This window comes from Peromyscus leucopus, chromosome 13 (assembly GCF_004664715.2).
Source record: "Peromyscus leucopus breed LL Stock chromosome 13, UCI_PerLeu_2.1, whole genome shotgun sequence".
NCBI classification, from domain to species: domain Eukaryota; kingdom Metazoa; phylum Chordata; class Mammalia; order Rodentia; family Cricetidae; genus Peromyscus; species Peromyscus leucopus.
In genome coordinates this window covers 52,108,453-52,133,349 of record NC_051074.1, presented here as the reverse complement: position 1 = coordinate 52,133,349, position 24,897 = coordinate 52,108,453, and the positions used below count along the sequence as shown (strand labels likewise).

Sequence of the window (24,897 nt, the reverse complement as noted above, 5' to 3'; positions counted from 1 at the left end):
TTTGTTAGGTAGGAGATCTGGCCTTAACATATTTACAAATTCCCTTCCTTTAAGACAGCATAAATAACCCCCTACAGACCAACTCATCCCAGTGCTGGGCAAGCAGCTCCAGGTGAACCCCAGAAACTAACAGACCCGTAGAAACAAACGTAAGCACAGGCTTCTGCTGGAAGAGAAGGGACCACGGGAAGGAAGACAGTATTTGAGAAGCATGTTAAAGGGTGGCTCCATCTATTAGATGTGCTGACATCTATTTTCCTGCTTAAGGTGTAAGTTCTAACCTCTTAAATTACCCAAGGAGACAAGTTTGGCAGATTAGATAGCTCAGATAGAATCCTAGTCGATGATCCCTGGCCACTGGTTTTGCATGCATCCCAGGCGAGACTGCGGAACTCTGAATACATTTGCTGTGGAACCAGGACTGAGGATAGGCAAGGGTACAGTTTCAGGCACCACCTCCTTTTTCCATTTCATCTGATGCATAGGCCTCTTCACCTTTGGTGGTTGTTTTAAAGAAATGTGAGTGCATGAATGTATGCATGTGTACCACTTGTGCCTGGTGCCCAGGGAGGCCAGAAGGCGTCTGAACCCCTGGAACTGGAGTTACAGACAGTTGTGAGCTGCCATATAGATGCAGGAAATGGAACCCAGGTCCTCTGCAGGGGCAGCCAGTGCACTTAACTGCTGAGCCACCTCTCCCACTCTGGCCTCCTCACCTTTACTGTGTTCACTCAGGGTATGCAAACGGCATCTGATCAGCCCAGAATGGTTAAGTCAGGAAAGACAGTTAGGAGACATTCTTTTTTTCAGGGGGGTGCGGGTCGGGGAGCGGAGGGGGGATTGAGACAGGATTTCTGTGTAGCCATGGCTGTCCTGGAACTCACTCTGTAGACCAGGCTGGCCTTGAATTCGGGGATCAGCCTGCTTCTGCCTCTGAAGCGCTGGGATTAAAGGTATTAAAGGCATTCACCAAAAACCAGAGGAAAGACATGTTAAATAACTGTTCCTTAAGGTTCAATAAGAGTACTCAAAGCAGGATTATGAGTTCATCTCTACCCACTTATAATAATGGTCCAGAGGTTACAGAATTAATGAAATTTACGTTAGCATAGAATGAAATAAAAGCTTTCTGTGTGACCTTTTCTGCCAAACTCCATTCAATTGTTGTAGTAAATCCACTTGAAGAAATGATGTGTTTAACTGTCTGTAGCTCCTGGTCTATGTAGAAATGAAGCCTATACACGGGGGATGAAGGGAGCCTGAATCCCTATGGGAAAATGGAACCAAACAATTATTGTGGCCCTGAACTACCTTTGAACTTCTCTATACAAGACAACGGAACTAACTAATTGAATTAACTAATTGTTAATTTGGTTATCAACTGCCAAGTACATTCGTTGTTTCCATACTCATGTATCAAGAGCAATCACTTTGAGAACACTGACTTCCTTGCTTGAGGAATACCAATCCATTGCAGATAAGTCTTTATAGGTGAGATGGCTCAGACCCTATAATCCCAGACAGAGGCTGAGGTGGGAAGGTTGCCAACCTGAACTACAGATTGAGGTGTTAAAAATCATAAAAACAAAACAGAAGTCACATTTAAAATAATTACTGGCTGGGGATAAAGTTTAGAGATGGATTACCTTTCATGTATAAAGCCTGAGTTCAATCCCCAGTACTAAAAAAACTGATTAGAAGTAAACTTGCTTTAAATACTTCCAACCCTTAGCTCAATGAGTTTTTTTTTTTTTTAAGTGTTTATTTTATTTTATATGTATGGGCATTTTGTCTGTATACCACATGTGTGCCTGCCAGAAGAGGGCCAAAGCCCCTGGAACTGGAATTTCAGATGGGAAGTAGACCTGGGTCCTCTGCAAGAACAGTCAGGACTCTTAACTGGAGCCACCTCTCCAGCTCAGCTTTTTTTTTTTTTTTTTGGTTTTTTGAGACAGAGTTTCTCTGTGTAGCTTTTGGAGTCTGTCCTGGAACTCACTCTGTAGACCAGGCTGGCCTTGAACTCACAGAGATCCACCTGACTCTGCCTCCCAGTGCTGGGATTATAGGTGTGGGCCACTACCGCCCTTCAATGAATTCTTAACATATTCACATCTATAGTTTTTAATCTGAATACCTGACAAATCTTATTTTCTTATAATCACTACTTTGAGGGTGTTTATGAGACTGCTTTTACTATTTACTTTTTAGTGTTAGGTGCTTGTTTTTCCTACAACTTTAAAGACCCCCCCCCAAATTTATAAATTTTGCCTCCCACACCTTGTGTGTTGAGGCTGGAGGACAATCTGTAGGAGTTGACTGTTTTTCAGACCTGAGGACTGAACTCAGGCTATCAGGCTTGGCAGCAAGTTCCTTGACCCGCTGAGCCATCTTGATGGCTCTCCTCTAAGCTTTCATTTTCTCATGTAGTCCATCCCCACCCTGGTCTTGAACTAGCTATAAAGCTAATCATGACTTTCAAGTCCTGAGCCTCCTGTCTCCACTTTTTTTTTTTTTTTTTTTTTTTTTTTTTTTTTTTAAGACAGGGTTTCTCTGTGAAGCTCTGACTGTCCTGGAACTCGCTCTGTAGAGCAGGCTGGCCTCGAACTCAGAGATCCACCTGCCTCTGCCTCCCCAGTGCTGGGATTAAAGGCCTGCACCACCACCACCCGGTGTATTATTAGTCTGTTCTTCAAATGGTTAACTAAAAAGCTAAGAAAAAAAAAAAGAGACAAATAGTTACTGTATTTGTAATATATCTTTTTATAACGCTTTAAAAGCAAATTTTAATTTTAAACCCGTATCTTTAAAAGTCAATTAAGTTTTTGGAATCTGAACAGGGTAGGGAATTCAGGTCACATAGTTATTGTATTTTATAAACATGAAAGACGACGAACCATTGTACACAATTTAAAAGGCTACTTCCTGTCTCTGTATCGACAGTGGAACTGGAGGGTTAGCCACTGACTCTCTTTTGAGACAGTCTCCTGTAACCGTGGCTGCCTTTGCATTCACTATGCAGCAGGGAATGACCTTGACTTCCAATCCTCTTGCTAACCTCCCAGGTCCTGGGATTACAGACTGCCCTGCCACACCCACCTTCTCCAGGTGCTGGAGAGGGTAGTCAGTATCCTTCACATAGTTTATGACACAACAGTGAGACACTAACCAAAAAACAAAGCAGAACCCAACAAGACAGTCTTTGATCAATCATTCATTTTCAAGCCCCTACATGGGAAGTGGTAGGTGAATATCTGTAGGAATACAATTTATTGTCAGCTCCTCCACTCAGAAGTAGCTGTGAAAAGAGAGAGAGAAAAGTAAATACAAATATACAGTAATGAGACATGATTAAACACAACTTTGATTTTGTCTTGGTTTTTCCAGACAGGGTTTCTATGTGTAAAAGCTCTGGCTTTCCTGAAACTCACTCTGTAGCCCAGGCTGGCCTTGAACTCAGAGATCCGCCTGGCTCTGCCTCCCTAATGCTGGGATTAAAGGCGTGCGCCGCCACCGCCGCCTGGCGAGACACTGTTCACACAAGTACGCATACCCATTTCCACCCATACCCTTCCTTTGCTTCTTCCCCAGCAGTTCTGCTTCTACTTTGACGTCACATATATAAATGATCTGACAGATGTAAAACCACCCAGCTTGGAACACAGTCGTTAAGGGTACCAATTAGAACAAACATCTCTACTACTAGCTTAAGTATCCTCAATCCAAAGATGTACAATGTAGGTTGGAGATGTAGCTCACAGGCAGTGCACATGCTGAGGACACATACAGCTCTGAGCCAATTTTAATGATATAAAGATGTGTTGCTTTGCCTGCCTAAGGCACCTGATTGGCTAAATAAAAAGCCGAATGGTCAGTAGCTAAGCAGTAGAGCAACAGATGGGGTGGTGGGCAGAGAGGATAAGTAGGAGAGAAGTGAGAAGAAAGGAGAATGAGGGAGAAGCCCAGGGCCACCCAACTAGGCAGACATGGAGTAGGACACATAGAATGAAAGGTAAAAAGCCCTGAGGCAAAACATAGATGAAGAGAAACAGGTTAAATTAAGTTAAAAGAGCTACTGGGACAAGCATAAACTAAGGCCGAGCATTCATAACTAATAATAATTTCTGTGTCATGATTTGAGAGCTGGTTGGTCCGAAAGAAAGCCTGTTACAGCCAGGCAGTGGTGGCGCATGCCTTTAGTCCCAGCACTTGGGAGGCAGAGCTAGGTGGATCTCTGTGAGTTTGAGGCCAGCCTGGTCTACAGAGTGAGTTCCAGGAAAGGCACAAAGCTACACAGAGAAACCCTGTCTCGAAAAAAAAAAAAAAAAAAAAAAAAAAAACCCAAAAAAAAAAACCTGTTACATTGGCATGATGCCACAAGTATAACCTTACACCTGACCTGATATGACAGGTCACAGTCAGAAGACAGGTCCATTCAAAGTATTTTAAAATTTGACAACATGCATAACACAGACACGAAACAAAAAGGAAGTTCACATTTAGATTTGGGTCCCATTCCAAGATATCTCATAAATGTGCAAATATTCCAAAATCTGAAATGCTTCCGATCCAAAGCGTTTCAGGAATGGGATGCGCAGTCTACATCACTATACAATGTACAAAATATTAAAAGCAATCAATCGTTTTGGTTAAGACATAGTATGCTATTGTACTTACAATGAAGTATTTGCCAAGGTATATAATAAACGTCTTATCCTTCGAAAAACACAAAAGCTTCGTTTGCTTTTGGAAGACAGGTTTTTATGCTCTAGCCTAAGCTGGCCTCAAATGTGCAGCCATCCTCCTGCTTTAGCCTCCCTAGAACGCGATGACCAGTGTGAGCCACCGCACTCAGAACTAGTCAAGTTTTTAAAAGACAGTGTATTATTTGCAGGCAAATGTACACTGCAAATTATATAAGTAGCTCTAGGACCCACAACCTGAAAGAATTATTGGACAAGATCTTATATATGCACATAAAAATTATTATAATTCCTTAAGTATATTTTATAATCCATATTTACTACTTAAAATGAATTATCTCACTTAATTATGTAAAATGTGCCTGCAATTCCAGTACTCAGGAGGCCGATGTAAGGGAGGCTGCTGTTAGCTTGAGGCCAGCCAGGGCGACAAATCAAGACCACAAAACCATATCAAGATCACAAAAACAAAACACTAACAAAAAACCTTCTAAAACAGGTATTTCAAACTAGAAATACTGCGATAACATCAGTATGAAGTAGTCAATTTATGGACCATACGGGATTTGTAAATAATGTCTTATTAAGATATTCATGAGGTACCTGGGCCAACACAGACCTGTAACACCAGCTACTAAGAAGGCTGAGGTGGCAGATGGCAAGTTTAAGGTCTGCCTGTGCTACAGTAAGTTCCAAGCTAGCCGGGGCAACTCTGACAGCCTATCTCAAAATAAGAAAAAGAGGGCTAGTGTACTGGTACATGTCTGTAACTTCAGCATTTGAGAGGTAGAGACAGGGGGTTCAAGATTCTCTTTGGCTATGCAATAAACTAAAAGACAGCCTGGCTCCTATACAGGAGCCCCTATATCAAAACCAGAAAACTTTGTTAAGGAAAAACAGACCGAACAGGGCTGGGTATATAGCCAAGCAGGAGACTATTTGCCTAGCATGGTAAGAACCTGGGGACTCTGTCCCTAGGACTCCAAAAGAACAAAAAATGATATTCAGGGGGAAATGATCTGTTTCCAAAGTTCAACTTTTGTCGGGGGCTGGTGGCGCATGCCTTTAATCCTAGCACTCGGGAGGCAGAGGCAGGTGGATCTCTGTGAGTTTGAGGCCAGCCTGGTCTACAAAGTGAGTTACAGCCAGCCAGGACTGTTTCATAGAGAAACCTTGTCTCAAGAAAAACAAAACAAAAATTTCAATTTTTATTACTCTTTAAATAATTAAAGGGCAAATCTGTTTTTAGTTTTTTGGTCTGGGATGTAAAAACAATTATGAAAATCAGAAACTTAAAACTGCTAACTTTAAGCTGGGCAGTGGTGGCACAGGTCTTTAATCCCAGCACTCAGGAGGCAGAGCCAGGCGGATCTCTGAATCTGAAGCCAGCAGGGTCTACAGTTAAGTTCCAGACAGCCAGAGAAACAGCCAGAGAAAAAACAAACCAAACCAAAAAATCCTGCTAACTTTAAACATTAGCTCTATCCAACTTTTTTCTTCATCAAGTAACTTGTAAATTCTTACCCCTGTGTCTGTCCAGTCCACACTTAGAACTTTATCTTCATGAGCAGCTAGATCATACAGAGGAGCCTTACAACTAAAGATGAAAATACACACGTTACATGCATTCAGGGTTTTAACACACATATGGATAATTACTAATACTTTTCTCAAGACTTTTACTGGATTTTACTACAGATTTATTATAACAAACACTCAAGATGCAAAAACTTATTCAGAACTAGGTCCATTTTCACACTTTTATACTTTAATTTTATCCCAAATCATGGCTTTATATACTGTCCAGCCATCTGTATAATAACTCCTAAATATATATTTCTAACCCAAACTTTTCCCTTGAGCTTGATATGTCTGTGTATCTAAATACATGAAAGTTGATAGGCAACAGACACAATCAAATCAAAACTCTCAAATTTCCCTCATAAGGCTATTTTCCTAAAAAATAAAACCAATTATTTAATTATTCAATTATTATTTTGATTTTGTGTATGGGTGTTCTGCCTGTGTGTGTCTGTGCACCATATTCATGCAGAGGCTAGAGTTCCAGATCTGGATCCCTCCTGGAACTGGATGGTTGTGGGCCACCATGTGGGTGCTGGGAGCTGAACCTAGGTCTTCTTCCTCCAGCTCCACGCTTTCCCATTTTCTCTTATCACAGTACACAGCATTACCATACACCCAATCACTTGAGCAGAAAATGTGGGCAATTTTCTTAGATTCTCATCTCCACATTTAATCCATAAGAAATTAATCTCGCCAAAGACCTAAATTCAAATAGACCTAGAACAAAATCACTTATCCCTGATGCTACCACCACACTCTGTGCTCCCATGACCTGCCTCTTGGATAACAATGGTATTTCGGCTCCTATTCCTGGTTCCTTTCAAACCCTCAGAGCTGTGCCGAGTCCTGCTTGGTATATTGACTACCTGCCTCACGCTCTGCCACTCTCCCCATTTACTTCAATACCGGCTTGGTTGCCCATTTACCAGTACACGATTCTCCCCATTTTATCTGTGCCTTTCTCTACCATGCATACATGCACATACCTTCAAAATGTACGACTGGCTACTGAAATTTCGACAGAGAAAGTCTTGCCAAAGTGCAGCTTTACTGTTCTGCTTTGTTCATACTTACTGCTACTACCAGAAACTATGTTAATTACCATAGAAAATGTCAGTGAAGACATCTAAGCCCTCTAAGATATCCTCAGATGTTTGAGGGCAGATTTAAGGTTAAAAACATACACGAATGGTACATAGTTAAAGTCACCTCTTCTAACTGTAAGTTAATGGGTGTGTTTTAACCTGGACATTCTGTATCACAGACTGGTATCACAGTATTAGCCTATGAATAAAACAGATTTCTTTGGCATCTAATTATCTTTGAAGAGTTTTTTTTTTTTTTACATCTTTCTATTTTTACTGAAGTCCTGGATAATTAAAACCTTTTCTCCTGCTTTATAAAAAGGTCAGAAAGATGGATTTTATAAGCTGTGTGGCTTTATTTTTAAAAGAGGGCTAAAAATAAGCAACAAGCAGGAATAAAATCCCTTTGTTCCTGGGCTTTGTAGGTACATTTGCACGCACATGCATAAAGAATAACATGTATGTAGGTTAGAGGACAACCTTAGGTATTATTCCGCAGGTGCTGTCCACCTGTTTTCTTGTGAGACAGCTCTCTCTAGCCTGAGACTCACCAAGTAGGCTCTGCTAGCTAGCAGTCCCCAGGGATTCCCATGTTGTGTCTCCCCAGTGCTAACATTACCAGCACAGCACACCTAGCACTGTTCACTTGGTTGATTTGGGTTCCGGGGTCCTCACAGGTGCTAGGCGAACACTTTACTCACTGAGCTGTGCCTGCAGCCCACTCCGGGATTTTTTGAGTATTAGTATTTGTTGTATCAGGTAGTACCAACCACACCTGGGTCTTCTGGAAGACCGCAAGTGCTCTGAACTTGCTCTGCCATGCTTCCAGTCCCAACATTTACCTTCTTGTATCCCACAGCTTGACAATGTTGTCTAAAGAGCCTGAAATGAGCTGCTGTTCGTGGGTGGGAGACCACTTCACTGACGTTACCCAGCCTGTGTGTGAGGTGAGGGACAGCGACACCAAAGACCCGTCTGAACGAAGAGAAAGAAAATGCAATGGATTTTAGGAAAGACAAGCAGAACACACCCAAAGACTATCTGCAGAAACTTGTCTTTTTTAACATTCCCCACTGGCGACAACATACCTTTAGTCCGGGGATCCCACAGTCTAATATGCCTATCTGTGCTTCCAGATGCCAAACGTTTACAAAGGGGAGAATAGGAAATACAATTAAACACTTTATTTCCTGTCTGAAAATAAAAGGAAAGAACATTTAACCAGAAGGCTAAAAGTAACCTCCTTTAGAAATGTATTACTGAAAAAACGAACGTTGATCGTGGGACCACCAAAGTCTTACCAGAGTTGACTTAAGACCACCAGACTCAACATCCCACACTCTAATTGTGTGATCCCAAGACGCACTGCAGATTTCTTCAGCATCTGACCAAAGTACTGAGGAAATTGCTTCTGTGTGGCCAGACAGGGTCACCAAGGGAGTCTAGAAATGAAAGGTCACAAAAACGGAAAAACATTCTTACCACAGAGTATCTGCAAATGAGCAGATTTTAGGGTCGGGGTGGTGGCGCACACCTTTATGCCGGCATGCGGGAGGCAGAGACAGGCAGGGCTCCGGGTTCCAGGCCAGCCAGGAACACATAATGATACTCTGCCAAAATAAAAGAGGAGATGTTAATGCCCAAAGTAGCTATGCCAGACTTTTTGCCCAATGGATTATTTTGTCTTTATAGTAATCCTCCAACACAGATGTTTCTGTCTTTATTTTATATGTGAAGGGGCTCAGGGGACAACATGTCAGCTGTCAAAGCTGATGACAAGTTTAATCCAGGGACCCAGATGGTGGAAGGAGAACCAATTCCTGTAAGCTGTCTTCTGACCTCACACACATGCCATCTCACACACACTCACACACACACACACACACACACACACACACACACACACACACACACACCCGCATAAATGAAAAGTTTAAAGTCTTACAACCACTGGTTTTGCCATCTAAACAAGCTAAAAATATGAACCAGGGGTTTCACAATTCAATACCGAAGTGCTAACTCGGGCTTACATTAATTTGAACATGATAACCATTATGTATAAGTGTATCTAATTATGCCAAATATATCCAATCACTGTTTGTCAGTTAGATTTAAGGTGGAAAAAAAAAAGAAAAAGAAAAAGAAAAAGCCAGGCATAGTGATGCATACTTGAATCCCAGCAATCAGAAAGCTGAAGAACTCCTGAAAATTTGAGACCAGCACAAGTCAGTGAATTCCAAATCCTTCTCAGCTATCCAGCAAGATTCTGTCTCAAACTAAACAAACTTTGTTTAATGAGACCTAACTGCTAAATGACAGAATTAAACTCCATATTAATGATTTCTAGTGTTTCAGGATATAACTAGCAGCTCTAAAGTGAATTTTATCTTCAGTATATGAAATAAACAGCATTAAACAGTCAGATAATTACTATCAAACAAGAGTTAATGATTAAAATGTACCATGACAGTCCTACCACTCAGTAAGATTGATTCAGATGTTACACTATCCGAAGTCTCAGAAAAATGTAGCAACAGTACTACAAAAAGAAAGCGTAATCATGGTTGAAGCAACAAGACAGAAGAGAACATAAACAAAAAAAGGGGGGTAGGGGGTTCCTGGAGAGCTGGCTCAGCAGCAGCTAAGAGCACTAACTGCTCTTCAGAGGACCCAGGTTCAATTCCCAGCACTTACACGGTGGCTCACAATGTCTGTAACTCCAGTTCCTGGGGACCTGACACCTTTATACAGACACACACAGATAAAACACCAATGCACATAAAATAAAAATAATTATATTAAAAAAAGACTGCTGAATTATCATCCTTTCATCAAACAGACCAAAGCCAAATAGAGTCAATTCTCAAAACTATTTACCCTTTAACAGACAGAGACAATTACAGAAAATGACAACGAGTCAAATGAAGACAATCACTGATGGGGTGCCCAGCCCCAGTGGATACACCCACAACTCCTGCACCTAAGATTCAGGGGTAAAAGACGGTCAAGAGCCCAAGGACCAGGAAATATGCTGTGAGACTGTCTCTCTTAAAAGAGACAGGGAAGCTTCATCGAAGACGGCCTCAACAATACAGGCTGCCTAAATAAGACCTGAACAAGGACACTATCACTAGCCATGTTAGCATGGAAGGTGGAAATCCCATGGGGCCTCACCCCCAGACAAAGACCTACAGGCAACTAAGGAATGCTGAGAGTTCTCTTCCAGAGGTGAGCTCCCAAACTGGCTATCCTACACCAAGTGGCAGCTCGGGAGTCATATATACACAACAAACAGTAAAGGGATTCATCAGGTTATATTCATAATACTTATGCATGTATACATATATACCTAACAATAACAAAGAGAGGCCAGAATTTGGGGATGTACACATGGAAGGAGTTGGAGAAGAGAGAAAATGATGTGATTAGATAGATAGATATAGATAGATTTATTATGTGCACAGTGTTCCGCCTGCATGTACGCCTGCACGCCAGAAGAGGGCACCAGACATCATTACAGATGGTTGTGAGCGGTGCACCACATGGTTTCTGGGAATTGAACTCGGGACCTCTGGAAGAGCAGCCAGTGCTCTCAACCTCTGAGCCATCTCTCCAGCCCTGATGTGATTATATTTTAATTAAAACAAAAACAAGCTTACCCTTGTTAGTCCCAATTGCTCTGTTTTTTGCTTCTTTCTTGGCCGATTTGTGGATTCTTCTATTTCATCTTCTTCATCTGTAGGGACTACATTATAGAGAAACTTAATATTGAAAAATTTAGTAACTATTAATGGCAAACTGTAAGAATGTCTGATATTCTGGGTATACAGTTTTCTTTTTTTTTTTTTCAGTTATTAGGGAATGTATATCCCTTGTTATTTTGGTTAACACAAAATTGTATATAAATAATTGAATAGTTAACACAAAATTGTATATAAAAATCATATCTGACCACTAGGGTATTGTAATTCAGTGTAAAGTACCTGAGACTCAACCCTTAAGTAGTAGCAAAAGGAAGAACATTTCCTGGATTGGCAATCAGACACAGACAAGGACTTTTTGTTGTTGTTGTTTTGGTTTTTCGAGACAGGGTTTCTCTGTGTAGTATTGGCACCTGTCCTGGATCTTGCTGTGTAGCCCAGGCTGGCCTCGAACTCACAGAGATCCGCCTGGCTCTGCCTCCCGAGTGCTGGGACTAAAATCGTGCGCCACCACTGTTATTTATTAGAGTTGGTTTACAGATGGTTGTGAGCCACCATGTGGTTACTGGGAATTGAACTCAGGACCTCTGGAAGAGCAGCCAGTGCTCTTAACCGCTGAGCCATCTCTCCAGCCCAAGCATTCTTATAACATTTATTAATACGTACATTTTATGCTGTATTACACATATTAGTTAAAGCTGCTTAAACTGGTTCTGAGCACATTAACTATTTTGTCAGCTGTAACTGGGGTCTGAACTGTGAACAGCAATTCCATCAGAAGTAATAGGGTCTTCTGACCTTTTTACATATGCAGAAATAATTCCAGCTGTTAGGTTTCAAAATTTAAGAATTTGTATGGGTCCCCTCCTGTCTTTTGTTTCTATCAGCACCCTAACTTCTTTAGAGAATCTGTCCGCTCCTTCGACTGTGTGTTTTAATCTGTATTTTCAAAGTAAGCTAGGTATGGTGGTGCATGATTATAATCCCAGCATTTGGGATACAGAGGCAGGAGGATCACAAGTTTGAAGCCAGGATGGTCTACACAGCCAGTGCCAGGTTCCAGATAGTGAGGGATATATAAAAAGACCCTGCTTCAAAAAAAAATTTTTTAAGACATTTTCACATGTATGCATGCTTTGCCTGCATTTATGTGTGTGTACCATGTGTGCCTGGTGCCCAGGAACCAGGAGAAGGTGTCAGATCCCCTGAGACTGGAGCTGAGGACGGCTGTGAGCTTGAGTGCTTGAATTAATCTGGGTCCTCTGCAAGAGCAGCAAGTACGCTAAATCACTGAGCCATCTTTCCAGCCACTCAAAACTCATTTTTAAGTGACTTAAAATGAGTCAAAATTATTAAAAAACAATTTCTAGGGTTTTTAATTAAATGCATTCTGAGATCCAAGACAATTTGTTATACATGTAACAAATCAGTGACTGTCAAATAAAGAGGTGGTAGGGTTAAAAAAAGAACCAAAAAACTAAAAACAAAAATGTACTAATTTGTCTTCATACTACACTTTTTTTTGCGGGGTGTCAGTGTTGAGATAGGGTTTCTCTGTGTAGCTTTGGAGCCTGTCCTGGATCTCCCTCTGTAGCCCAGGCTGACCTTGAACTCACAGAGATTCACCTGCCTCTGTCTCCCGAGCGCTAGGATTAAATGCATGCGCCACCACCGCCCAGCTACACTTCTCTTTGTACATACTAAAACACATTAGTCTATTTTTATAGCAAGTATGAAAAACAAAAGTCTCTCACTAAAATTCTAGAAACATGATTAATAAGCAAAAATACAAAAAGATATTGATACCTGTAGACCAGATCTTCAGCATTTTATCCCAGGAGCCGCTGCAGAACTGGACACACAAACGAAGGAGAAAGCACATGTAATGACTGACATCATCTGCCCTGCCCACTCTTACTTTCAAAGTTTTCTCTGCTTGCTTCACTTCTCTGTGCGCAGGCTCTGTAATCTTTACTACTAGATAATCACGTATGTGGCTTCCCAGTCTTCTGGAAGCTGTAGCCTTATCTCCACGGCAACCAGCTGCTGTTCCTATATGCACCTGTGTCCTGCACAGCTGCTTAGATCAAAGTGGGCAAGTAAACTAGACTACACAAATAGGTCTACTCTGCTTCTAGAACCTTTACAATAAACCTGAGAAGTGAAGTTAGACTTTTCCTGGGGGAAACAAAATAGATCCCCACCCCACTACCACCACACCCCCACCCCTCCCAGGACAAACAGTACAGGACAAAACTAGGAAGTATTACATGTAGAGAAAACCAGTATACGGTTCAAAATGAACCAAAGTGACTTGGGAACAGAGAAGGTTGGGCATGTCAGCTACATTTAGCCTCCATTCCAGAGAAGTTCCTGAGGCCCAAATGTATCATCACCTTCTTGTTCTGGCTCGTTCATTCTTTCCTTGGCTACCACAATCAAATTTTCTCTTGAGCTTTAACAAACTGAAGATGAGTTTCTGCTCATGTATAAGCAAAATATAGTCTAAATCCCCAGCCAAAAGACATGAAAGGTTAATTCATCTAAATGTGTACTCAACAATATATCAACTTTCTGTGACTCAAGATAAATCATAAACCTTTATCTCTGAGTACATCAAACGTTCTGTGTTACTCCAAGCTGGAGAACACTGTTAAATCTGGAGTTCTCCAATGCAGCAAACGGAACTTTCACATGCTAAGAGGGTTTGCAGCCCTTCATAAGTCAATGAAGTAATCACTTTCTAGTTTGTATCCATTTTGTTATAACAAAGAATAGGCCAGGCTGGGCATGGCAGCTTGTGCCTGTAATCCCAGTACTCAAGAGGCGGAAGCAGGCGGATCAACAGGGACATAAGGCCTGAATGGACTGCACAGGGAGAATTCCAGGGCAACCTGGGCTACAGTGAGAACCTGCATCAAAAACCAAAGTAAGGGACTGAGGATTGAGTTTCAGTGCAGGTACAAGCTGTATGTCAGCACTGATGGTGAAACACGCTGTTAATATTAATTAGCCTTTGTGTGCTAAGGCTTGGGTGTCATTTAGACATTTAATGATGACAGTACTTTAAGAGAACCTGATGAATTGAAAACACTGCCAACTACTATCATTTAAGGTTATCTTTACTTGTTCTCTCTCTTTCTTTTTTTTGGGGGGAGGTGGTGTTTCAGGGTTTCTCTGTGTAGCCCTGGCTATCCTAGAACTCACCCCGTAGACCAGGCTGGCCTCAAACTCAAGAGATCGGCCTGCCTCTGCCTCCCAAATGCTGGGACTAAAGGCATGTGCCACCACTGCCTGGCTTAATCCAATTTTTAATCATTTTTAGCCTCTGGTTGTTATGGGAGTTACAACCATCAGTAACATATCTATATAACATGTTTACTCAGCTGCTGAAATTCTAACCCGACACACCAGTGGTCACACTGTTCTAGCAGAGACCACTCACTTTGGTTCCTGAGCTGTCCACTGCTATGGAGTCCACACTCCCTGCATGACCTCTGCAGCAGTGCAGAGCTTTAACTTTGTTCTTCTCCACATTCCATTCCCACAGGAGGACAGTCTGGTCCATTGAGGCGCTCAGGAGTAAGCAGGACAAATTGTCTGAAGAAAAGAAAAACCGAGAAACACATAGGACAAAATCTTAACTGCATCTTCTTTTCTATCAGTATTTTTGTAAATGTTTTAATAATAATTAAGATGGACTACTTTTAAAAGAGAGTTATCATGGTAAAAAGGAAAAATTCTTTTTTTATTTTTTTTTTTTTTTTTTTTTTTTTTTTTTTTTTTTTTTTTTTCGAGACAGTTTTCTTGTACTTTGCTTTCTGGAGCTCATTGTAGCCACTGCTCGAACTCACAGAGATCCGCCTCTCTCTCCGAGTGCTATAAAGGTCACACCAACCCCCAAAAGGAAAAATTCTTAAACCAAGCCTAGTAGTGTGCACCTGTAATCCCAGCCGTCAGGAGGCTGAGGCAGAAGAGGGACAGGTTTGGGCTAGCCTAGGCTACACTGTGACCACCCCATCCCTACCCCATGCTGTCACCAAAAAGAGAAGACTCTTTAAAAACCGGAAAAATGTGTTCAATGTACTTACTAAATTGAAGATGTATAGATAATTTTAGTAAAGACTTCCTCCTTAAATTTATGAACTTGGAGCTAAGTATATGGCTCAGTGGCAGTGTGCTTGCCCAGTGTACACAAAATCCTGGTTCAGTCTCCAGGACGAGGGGTGGGTGGTGGGTGGGTGGAAGTGGGGACACAAACAGCAATCTATGGATTTTAAAAGTATTAATTCTTGCCAGATGGTGGTGATGCATGCCATCTATGGATTTGAAAAATACTAATTCTTGCCAGTCGGTGGTGCACACACCTTTAATCCCAGCCCTCGGGAGGCAGAGGCAAGTGGATGTTTGTGAGTTCAAGGCCAGTCTGGTTTACAGAGTGAGTTCCAAGACAGCCAGGGCTACACAGAGAAATCCTGCCTCAAAAAACATATATGTGTGTGTGTGTGTGTGTGTATATATATATATATTAAACACATACGTATATATTATATATGTGTGTGTATATATATATGTGTATATATATATATATACACACATACCTTCCCCTTTTTAGCACTATATTTCTGAAACCTAGCAACTGAGCCATGAAGCATTTTTCACCCAATCATTCTTTTGCTAGACTAAAATTAGTTCAGTTTTAAACTCTTCTTAAGTAGAATCTTACCTTTTTTCACCCAGGCCACATCTTTTACAACATCTGTATGTCCTGCAATTGTCATTATTGACTTTCCTTCCAAGGACCAGATCCGAGATGTCTTATCATAAGAACCAGACAGGATCCTACAATGGGAAAAAAAATGCTATGAAATACAAAAAGATGACTTTTGAAGGCCTGAAAATTAGTTGTTTCTATGGCAATGGCAAAGTAAACTTGGGGAAGAAACTCTTCTTTAATATGAAGAACAAGATTTCAAAGCATAACTACAGCTCAGATGTTACACTAATTTTCTGAACCACTAAAACAATATGAGATTTCACTTTTATTGTTGCAAATGCTATAAATTTCACCAAAGCAATGCACACTGCTTGTAAAGCCTAACATTTCTTAAGTAACCACTGAAAACTATTCAAGAGAAAAACAGAGATGAGATGTAGCTCAGTGGTCTTGCCCAGCAAGCAGAAGCCTCTGGATCTGATGTCCAGCACCACACAGACACCGACACGGACAGAGACACAGACAGACAGACAGACACACACATATACCACAATACCAAAGCAAAAAGGAAAATCACGAAGAATAAAAGAGAAACAAAGCCAGGCATGGTGGCACACCTTTAACCCCAACATCTGGAAGAAAGAAGCAGAAGGATCTCTGAGTCTGAGGCCTACATAGGAAGTTCCAGGACCACCAGGACTACACAGAAACACACTGTCTTAAAAAAAAACAAAATCTAACTTGATACAATAATTCCAAGTTCTCTTCAGGATGACAAGATGGCTAAGCTGTGAAGCACCTGCCGCAAAGCCCAGGGACTTGAGTTCAGTCCCGGAACCGTGTGAAGGTGGGAAGCGAGAACCAGCTTCCGAGTCGTCTTCTGACTGCCACACTTTTATACACACGTGCAATGGCGCACACACACACCCCAACAAAACACACAACAATAAAAATAAAATGGCCCCCAAAAAGGAAAGACAGAAGTAAGCTACCTCCTGATCAACTCCTAAGGTGTTTTTTCTGTAAGTACAGCCAGTTAGGAGCATGATCAGTAGTGGGCATGTGCTTTAAGACAGTGGTTTCTCAACACAGGGGTCAAGACCCCTTTGGGGGGTCACATCAGACATCCTGCATATCAGATATTTACATTATGATTCAAAACAGTAACAAAATTAGTTTGAAGTAGCAATGAGATAATTTTCTCACAACATGAGAAACTGTACTAAAGGGTCGCAGCATTAGGAAGAATGAGAACCACTGTAGTAAGACATCCATACCTCTTTGACTCCAGGCTGCCCATGTCAGCCCTACAATAGCATGCCTGCATCTTCATGGTAGTGGGCGGGGAGATCTGTGGCCATAAATACTAATTTTTCTCCTCTATGAAGCACTGTGTATCTCTGGTCTTAAATATCAATGACTGCTGACTTACATAGGATCATATACAACAAGGGCGTGGTGGCGCACCTAATCAGCATCAGGCAGAGCAGCGGATCTCTGAGTTCGAGCAGCCTACCAAGTGACTAGAAAAAACTACACAGAGAAATGTCTCGAAAAACCCAATAATACAACATAAACACTTGTTTTCTTCTTGAATATACTGACTGCAAAAACCTATTTGGTATGGTCACCAGTAATCACTGCACGAAGTAGCCTTAACAAAGCAAAGGCATCAGAGAGAGACAGTCCCACTGTGGAGGCACGTAAGAAGACAAAAGCACACGCCGTGCATGCATACCACTCTTCTGCCCCTTCAATCGAGCTGATCCAGTCATCGTGGAACATGCACTGCTCTGGCTGGGGCGCGGTGTATTTCTCCACGTATTCTAGTTCCACAACTTCTTCCTAGTCACACAGAGAACAGAAAATAAACCAGGGGACAGTTTGTGGGTTTTTTGTTTGTTTGTTTTTCAAGACAGGGTTTCTCTGTGTAGCTTTTGAGCCTGTTCTGGAACTTGTTCTGTAGACCAGGTTGCCTCAAACTCATAGATATCCACCTGCCTCTGACAGCTTTTAGATATTACTTTGAAGGAAGAAAATTTGGGAGCCATTTAAAAAGTCAAGATTTTTCTTTTGGCCTCATATTAAGCTAAGAATATAAACTTTTATTAAAAGTGGGACTAAAAAGATATTTTTAAAAAGTTATTCAGTTTTATTTTAAATTATGTGTATATGTGTGGGCTTGTGCACACGTGTGCGTGGAGGCTAGAGGCATGGAATCCCCCTGGAGCTGGAATCATAGGCAGTTGGCAGTTGCCAATGTGGGTACTGGGAACTGAACTCAGGTCCTCAGAAGAGCAGCAAGCATTCTCAACCACTGAACTGTCTCTCTAACCCCTACAAGAAAGCTCTTATGTAAAAAAAAAAAAAAAAAAAAAAAAAAAAGATAAACAGAAAGATCACACAAGCATATTTGTCTTTGAGGGAGAGAGCGTCTGTCAGGATGACAGAGCTCTGGAACTGGGGAGTGGTGACAGCTGCACAGTAGTGTACTTCATATGACTGAACTGCACACTTGAGAATGGCTAACATCATAAGCCTGCTCTTACATATATTTCATCATAGTATTTTACAATCACGAAAGAGGGGAAATTACAAATTATATTCTAAACAATTTACTTATTATGTGTGTACATCTGTGTATTCCACAGTGTACGTGGAGGTCAGAGAACAACTTGTGGGAGATGGTTCTCTCCTTCTACTATGGGGGTCCTGGGGATGAACTCAGGTCATCAGGCTTCGTGACCAGCACCTTTACTCCATCAGCCATCTTGCTGACTCCAAACAGTCCTTTTTTCCCCCAGGCAGGGTCTCACTATATAACCATGGTTAGCCTAGACCTCCCAGTCTCCCACTGACTGTCCTCCGGCCTTCACACGCAGGCTGTGCATGCACCCACACATACTATATAATAATAAATAAGTGAACGTAACTTTAGAATGCTTTCTAAGACTCTCAAAGAAAGTCTAAATGTCAGGCACTGGTGGTGCAAACCTTTAATTTCAGCACTTGGGAGGCAGAGGCAGGTGGATCTCTGAGTTTGAGGCCAGCCTGGGCTACAGAGTGAGTTCCAGGACAGCTAGGACTGCACAGAAAAGCCCTGTCTTGGAAAAAAGAAAAGGGCAAAAAACCTTGGGTGTTGAAATCAATTTAGGCTGATTCTATAAGCAGTTACTCTAGTAATGTATTAAATCAAACATAAACAGTACTTGGACTTACCGATGAAATGTTTTCCAGTTCCATGTGTTTGACCAAGGGCATTCGAAGAAACTGGCCCTTGATAAGGAAATCGAACTCGACATGTTTGTGGAGCTCTGTAAAACAGGAAGGATCTTAATATCAGCGCCATGTGAATGAGAACCCTGCAGCAATCACGTCTCAAGTACCCATTGCTGCCCCAGTTGCTCCGTAACTTCTCATACTGAATGAATGGTTTTTGGTTTTCTGAGACAGGGTCTTTCTCCTGGAATGCAGACCAGGCTAGCCTTGAACTCACAGAGGTCCACCTGACTCTGCCTCCCGAGTGCTGTGATCAGAGGCGTGCGCCACCACAACACCCGGCTACATGATTTCTAAAGAACCACCATACTTGGTTCTGTTTACTGACGCTTGGTTTTATGGTGGTGAAATGACCTTAGGGGCCAGGGGCTGAGCCAGGTTGTATGTGCGCCCAGCACAGGTTCTACCACTAACTACACCCCACTAATCTTGTCTTCTGTTCTGAAAGAGCGGTTTATTGAGTAGACAAAAGAGGGCAACCGGCTGGACAGTAGCTCGAATACCACCTGAAGCCTATTACCTCATTTTCAAAAGCTTTTGTTCTACAGAAAACGATACAACATACACAAAAGTATAAACCACAGTGAACACCCACACCCTGCTCCAACACAAAACAGCTTGTGAGGAATCATTTCTATTCCTGTCTCCATTCTCTTGCTAGCTCCTTCTAAAGCAACCTCAGAAACCATACCATTTCATGGGTAAATGGCTTTATTGCACATCTCTAAAATCTAAGGAATTAAAACATAATGTTAAAATATTAACCATGCTACTATCATATACTTAGTCATTATTTGTATTTTTTTTAAATTAATTTAACTTCTATTTTGAAACTGGGTCCTACTGTGTAAGCCCACGCTGGCTTCAAACTCACTACATAACCTAGGCTAGCCTCCAGAGGCTAGACAGATAGAAAGGGCGATCTCTGACTCATGGTCTCGGTCTCTAAAGTGCTGGAATTGCAGGTGTGTCCCATCATGCAAAGCTGCCCATGTGTTAAAGCAAACATTTTAAAGCCAGCACCTAACTGGTTAATGTGTTCCTTCAATCTTTAAAAGCCCCCTCCTTTTTCTTGTCATTTCTTCATTGAGGAAAATGGGTCAACTATCTTATATTTCCTACATTTCTGGGCTTGGTTAATTACATCCAAAGTGTCTATTTTTTATTTTTATTATTATCTTGTGTATATATGCAAGTGTTTGTGGGCATGTGTAGCATGGTATATACATACCCATGTGGAGGTCAGAAGACAACTTGTGGGGTTGGGTCTCTCCACTTTTATTTGGGTCGTGAGGATTAAACTCAGGCTTGCACCATTGGAGAGCAAGCACTTCAGCTGGCCGAGCTATGTCACGGCCCTACAGAGTATCTTTTAATATGTTCCTCTATCCTCTACTGTGCCCTGTTAATCAGTAAGCCTTCAATGGTAAGACTTCAGGCTGCCACCACATCAACATGGATGCATTAACTAGTTGTGTGTTCTTTTTTGCATATGTGTGTGTGAGCACACGTGTGTGCATGAGTGTACAAGTTCAAGGCTGATGTTGAATGTCTTCCTGGCTCACTTGCCACCTTAAATATTAAGGCAAGGTCTCACTGAACCCACAGCTTGATATTTTGCTAGTCTGGCTGGCCAGCCTGCTCTCGAGTGCCCATCTGTGTTTCCAGTGTGCTGAGATTGCAGGCAGCACACCACCACAGCCTTCCTTTATGTGGGGGCTAGAGGTCTGAACGCTGGCTTCATGGGTGCACATAAACACCTACCCACTGAGCCAACTCTCCAGCCCTTATTTTTTTTTCTTATAGCTTATTTATTTTCATTTTTGTGCACCTATGTTTATCAGCATGTATGTCTTTGTGAGGATGTTGGATCCTGAAGTTACAGAGAGTTGTGAGCAGAGTCAGGTGAATGTCTGAGTTTGAGGCCAGCCTGGTCTACACAGCCAGTTACCCTGTCAAAGAAAAACAAACAAAGAAACAGACAAAAAACCCAACAACAAACGTATTTATGTGTAGCTGATGGCACTGTACCCTCTCCTATCTTCCTGGAGCATACATGCCTACCATTTTTGGTCTCCAGCAATTTATTGATGATGTTACTAAGGTCAGCAACTTCAGAGGCGGCAGGGATTGAGAAAGGAACATCATCTACTGCATATCTGTAAGAGGGAAGTGATATGTTAGTATTATGTCTATACATTTTGGCAAATCTGCATTTACTCACTCAACAACTATTCACTGGGCACATCATCCCAGACATTCACTAAACGGCATAAACAAAATGAGGTGAAATGTCTTTATTCTTTTTTTTTTTTTTAAACAGAATTATTTTCTTTTTTCTTGTTCATTTTACATACCAACCACAGATCCCACTCTCATCCCTCCTCCCGCCCTCCTGCCTTCCCCACATCCCCTCATCCAATGCCTCTATTCTTAAAAGAATCAAGCACAATGAAGTCCTGTGAGCACAGTGTCATAAACGATGAGACTATTAGAAATAAGTCACTTCAGCCAGAGAAAAAGGTGTAAGTGCAGGACCCAAAAGAATGCACAGCTACAAAAAGTGATGTTGGCCAGATAAGGGAGGGATAGCCTGGAAATGAGACCGTGGAAAGTAAGAACAGCAGACCAAAGGAACCTGCTCCTATTTCAGGTCCTGATTTTCCTCTAGGCAGTGTTCAGAGATAAGCCTAAAGACACACAGTGTTTTAGGTCCCATATACTATGAAATCGTTTTTTAATTCTTTGTGTAGGCAACAAGGAACCACTGTAGCAGTCCAAGTTCAAGAATAACAGCAGTACTCTATTTAGACAGACCTTTACAGCTGTGCCACAGACTAGATTAGAATAATGTATGACTGGAGGCAGAACAGAACCCAAAGAGAGACAAGAAAATATTTACAAATCATTTATCTGGTAGGGAACTTGTATCCACAATATATAAAGAACATTTGTATCTCAGTAATAAAAAGGCTTTTTTTTTTTTTTAAACGGACAAGGGATTTGAATAGTTTTCTAGAGAAGAGCAATGACCAACGGGCACAGGACCAGACCCCAATGAACGTCACTTCACACCCATCAGGATGCAACTAAAGTTATGCTCACAATCCAGGGAAAGGAGAACCTCATCCATCGATGGTGGGGTTACTTTGGAAAACAGTGTGCCAGCTGCCCTGAAAGTTAAATGTGGACTTACCATTTGACCCAAAAACTACACTTTTAGGTACACACCAAAGAGCAATGAAAACACATGTTCACTGGACATGGTGGCATGGGCCTTTAACCCCAGCATTTGGAAGGCACAGGCACATGTATCAGTGGGTGTGAGGCCAGCCTTGCCTACGCAGTGGGTTCCCGGCCAGCCAGGGCCACACACGTTCACATGGAAACTGTACATTAATGCTTCCACAGCCACTATTCACAATAGCTAAAAGACTGGAACAACCTAAATGTCTTAACTGCACAATAAGAGACAACGAGCCATATAATGGACTATCAGCCATAAAATAAATGAAGTATTAGGGTAGTCTGCCTTATGGTTAAACTATAAAAACAGTCAGTGAAAGATGCCAGACACAAAAGACGACAAAGTTTGTATAATTTCATTATACAAAATGTCCAGGATGGACACCTACACAGAAATAGATGGTAAATAGGGAGGTCGACTTGGATGGGAAGCATTTAAGGGATTGAGTGGCATCTAGAGAGATGAACTTTTTTCTAAAATGGATCATGTAAATGTTTGTACAATTCTACTAATATGATGCACCTGAATCTCACTATATACTATACATGTATCACTAGTAAATTTGCCATCTCTATGACTATTACATAAACACATAATTACACGCATATAAATAGATACATGCACACAGTCCTGGTTGGTTTGTCAAATCAGAAGCTAAGGTCATCTGAGAAGAGGGAACTTGAATTAAGAAAACACCTCCATTACATTGGCCCGTAGGCAAGTCTGTGGAGCATTTTCTGGATTAATGACTGATGTAGGAGGAACCAGTCCACTGTGGGAAGTGCCACCCCTGGGCAGGTGGTCCTGAGTTGGTCTACAAAGTGAGTTCCAGGACAGCCGGGGCTGCAGAGAAACCTTGTCTCAAAAAAGGCAGGCTTAGCTGGGCATGGGGAGAGCAAGCTACAGTGCAGCATCCCTCCATGGCTTCTGCTTCAGTTCCTGCCTCCAGGTTCCTGTCTTGAGTTCCTGCCTTGGCATCCTCTGATGATGGCTGTAACCTGTGAGCCAAATAAACCTTTTCCTACCACAAGCTGCTTTTGGTCATAGTTTGGGGTTTTTTTGTTTTTGTTTTTCGAGACAGGGTTTCTCTGTGTAGCTTTGTGCCTTTCCTGGAACTCGCTCTGTAGCCCAGGCTGGCCTCGAACTCACAGAGATCCGCCTGTGCCTGCCTCTGCCTCCCGAGTGCTGGGATTAAAGCCGTGCGCCACCACCGCTTTAAGGTCATAGTGTTTTATCACACTAACTAAAACACATACATCTAGTCAGGTCAGTAACTGAACTGACCTCATACTAATAAAAAAAAAAAATCAGCTCTAGGAACCCCATATTCAGAGACCCAGCTTCTACAGTGGTTGAGAAGAGCAAACGAAGTCCTGCTTTCAGAAACCATGAGACACCATTGACAGGCAGCCTGTAAACCCAAGTGCCACGGCTCGCCCCTCAAATCACGAAAAAAGTGTGTACATCACTCAGAAAGCAAACTCAAAGCCCGGTTCCCTCCACCCGCAATTCAAATGATAAAGAGCTCACGAAGGTGGGCAGAAAAACGGAGATTCGGGAAGCCATCTAAGACGTGCCCACCGCTTCCAAATGGGATGACGATACAGGGCAGACGGGAGGGGACGGGGACGGGAGGGCGACTGAAGTCTTTTTTATCTTTGTTTTTTTTTTTTCTATCCGGCACTCGGGTTATCTTATTTGCATTAAAGTCCTGTTCACTCCAGCCGGGGACCCTATTCACCTTCTCTCCGCTCCGATTACCTAAAGCCTGGGCTGTTTCTCGCTGACTGTCTGTTCCCAGACACGGGTTGCCGGTGCCCACAGGGGTCCGAACCGAAGCGGCTCGGGGAAGGTTAAGGGCTGGCTGGCGCTGAACTTACTTCCTGTGCTCCGTGTAGAAACGCGCCTGGAGCTGTGCCATGGCGGGAGGCCCACGCGAGACCGCTCCACGAGAACGCGTCTGTTGACAAGCGCGGCCGGCCGGGGCAGGGGAAGGCTGGCAGGCTCCTGCTACCGGCCTCCGGCTTCCTCCGCTCACACCACGAGGTTCCCTCTCCACAGACGCGCCCAGCCCGCACACATCGACTACCTATCCCGAGATTGAGGAAACATCGATTAGCGAAGCGAAGTCCCCAAGGCAGCCAGTCCCCGGCTACGTCTCTGTTTCTTACTCTCTATTTAGATCCGCGACCGACTAGGAGGACAGGGAAAAGATCTAATTAGAATCTTATTATTATTATTATTATTATTATTTTTTAAAGGGTGTCCTTAGCCCGGATACTTTAGACTCAGCGCTCAGAGACTACAAACCCCAGAAGGGAGCGCGTTTCAGGCGCTCTGAACTCTGGGAGTTGTAGGCTTTATTCCTTTATCTCTTCAGCCCCAGCGCGCTCAGGTTCTCTTATCTGCTCTTAAACTCCCTCCTCTGGTCAGGTATTCCACTTCCTGCCCCTTAGCTCGGGGTGACAAACGGTCCCGCCCGTTTACTTTTTATGCACAGTTCCAACAACAGCCCGGTTCAGCGGAGACCACGCGTTCTCCGCTCAAGGGGCCGAGCGGAAGCACGGGGAAGGAGAACGCATGG

At 42.4% G+C, this 24,897-nt stretch overlaps 1 protein-coding gene across 3 annotated transcripts; it reads right to left on the bottom strand.

Moving 5' to 3' along the window:
• Window positions 1–2,740: 2,740 nt before the first annotated feature.
• Wdr12 (WD repeat domain 12) lies at window positions 2,741–24,885 on the bottom strand. Of its 3 annotated transcripts, none has more exons than XM_037210376.1 (14): window positions 24,801–24,885; window positions 24,194–24,402; window positions 21,131–21,225; window positions 19,007–19,101; window positions 17,526–17,632; window positions 15,797–15,912; window positions 14,516–14,670; window positions 12,877–12,922; window positions 11,029–11,114; window positions 8,671–8,811; window positions 8,458–8,563; window positions 8,212–8,344; window positions 6,225–6,297; window positions 2,741–3,295 (listed from the first exon to the last, which is right to left on the bottom strand). In XM_037210376.1, the coding sequence occupies exons 2-14, from the start codon at window positions 24,232–24,234 to the stop codon at window positions 3,218–3,220; spliced, it is 1,272 nt and encodes a 423-aa protein (XP_037066271.1). In that variant the 5' UTR covers window positions 24,235–24,402; window positions 24,801–24,885; the 3' UTR covers window positions 2,741–3,217. The 3 variants fall into 3 exon arrangements, with proteins under 3 accessions (XP_037066271.1, XP_037066272.1, XP_028712197.1); XM_037210377.1 differs by lacking the exon at window positions 24,801–24,885 and adding an exon at window positions 24,624–24,745; XM_028856364.2 differs by lacking the exon at window positions 24,801–24,885 and adding an exon at window positions 24,485–24,503.
• Window positions 24,886–24,897: the final 12 nt, after the last annotated feature.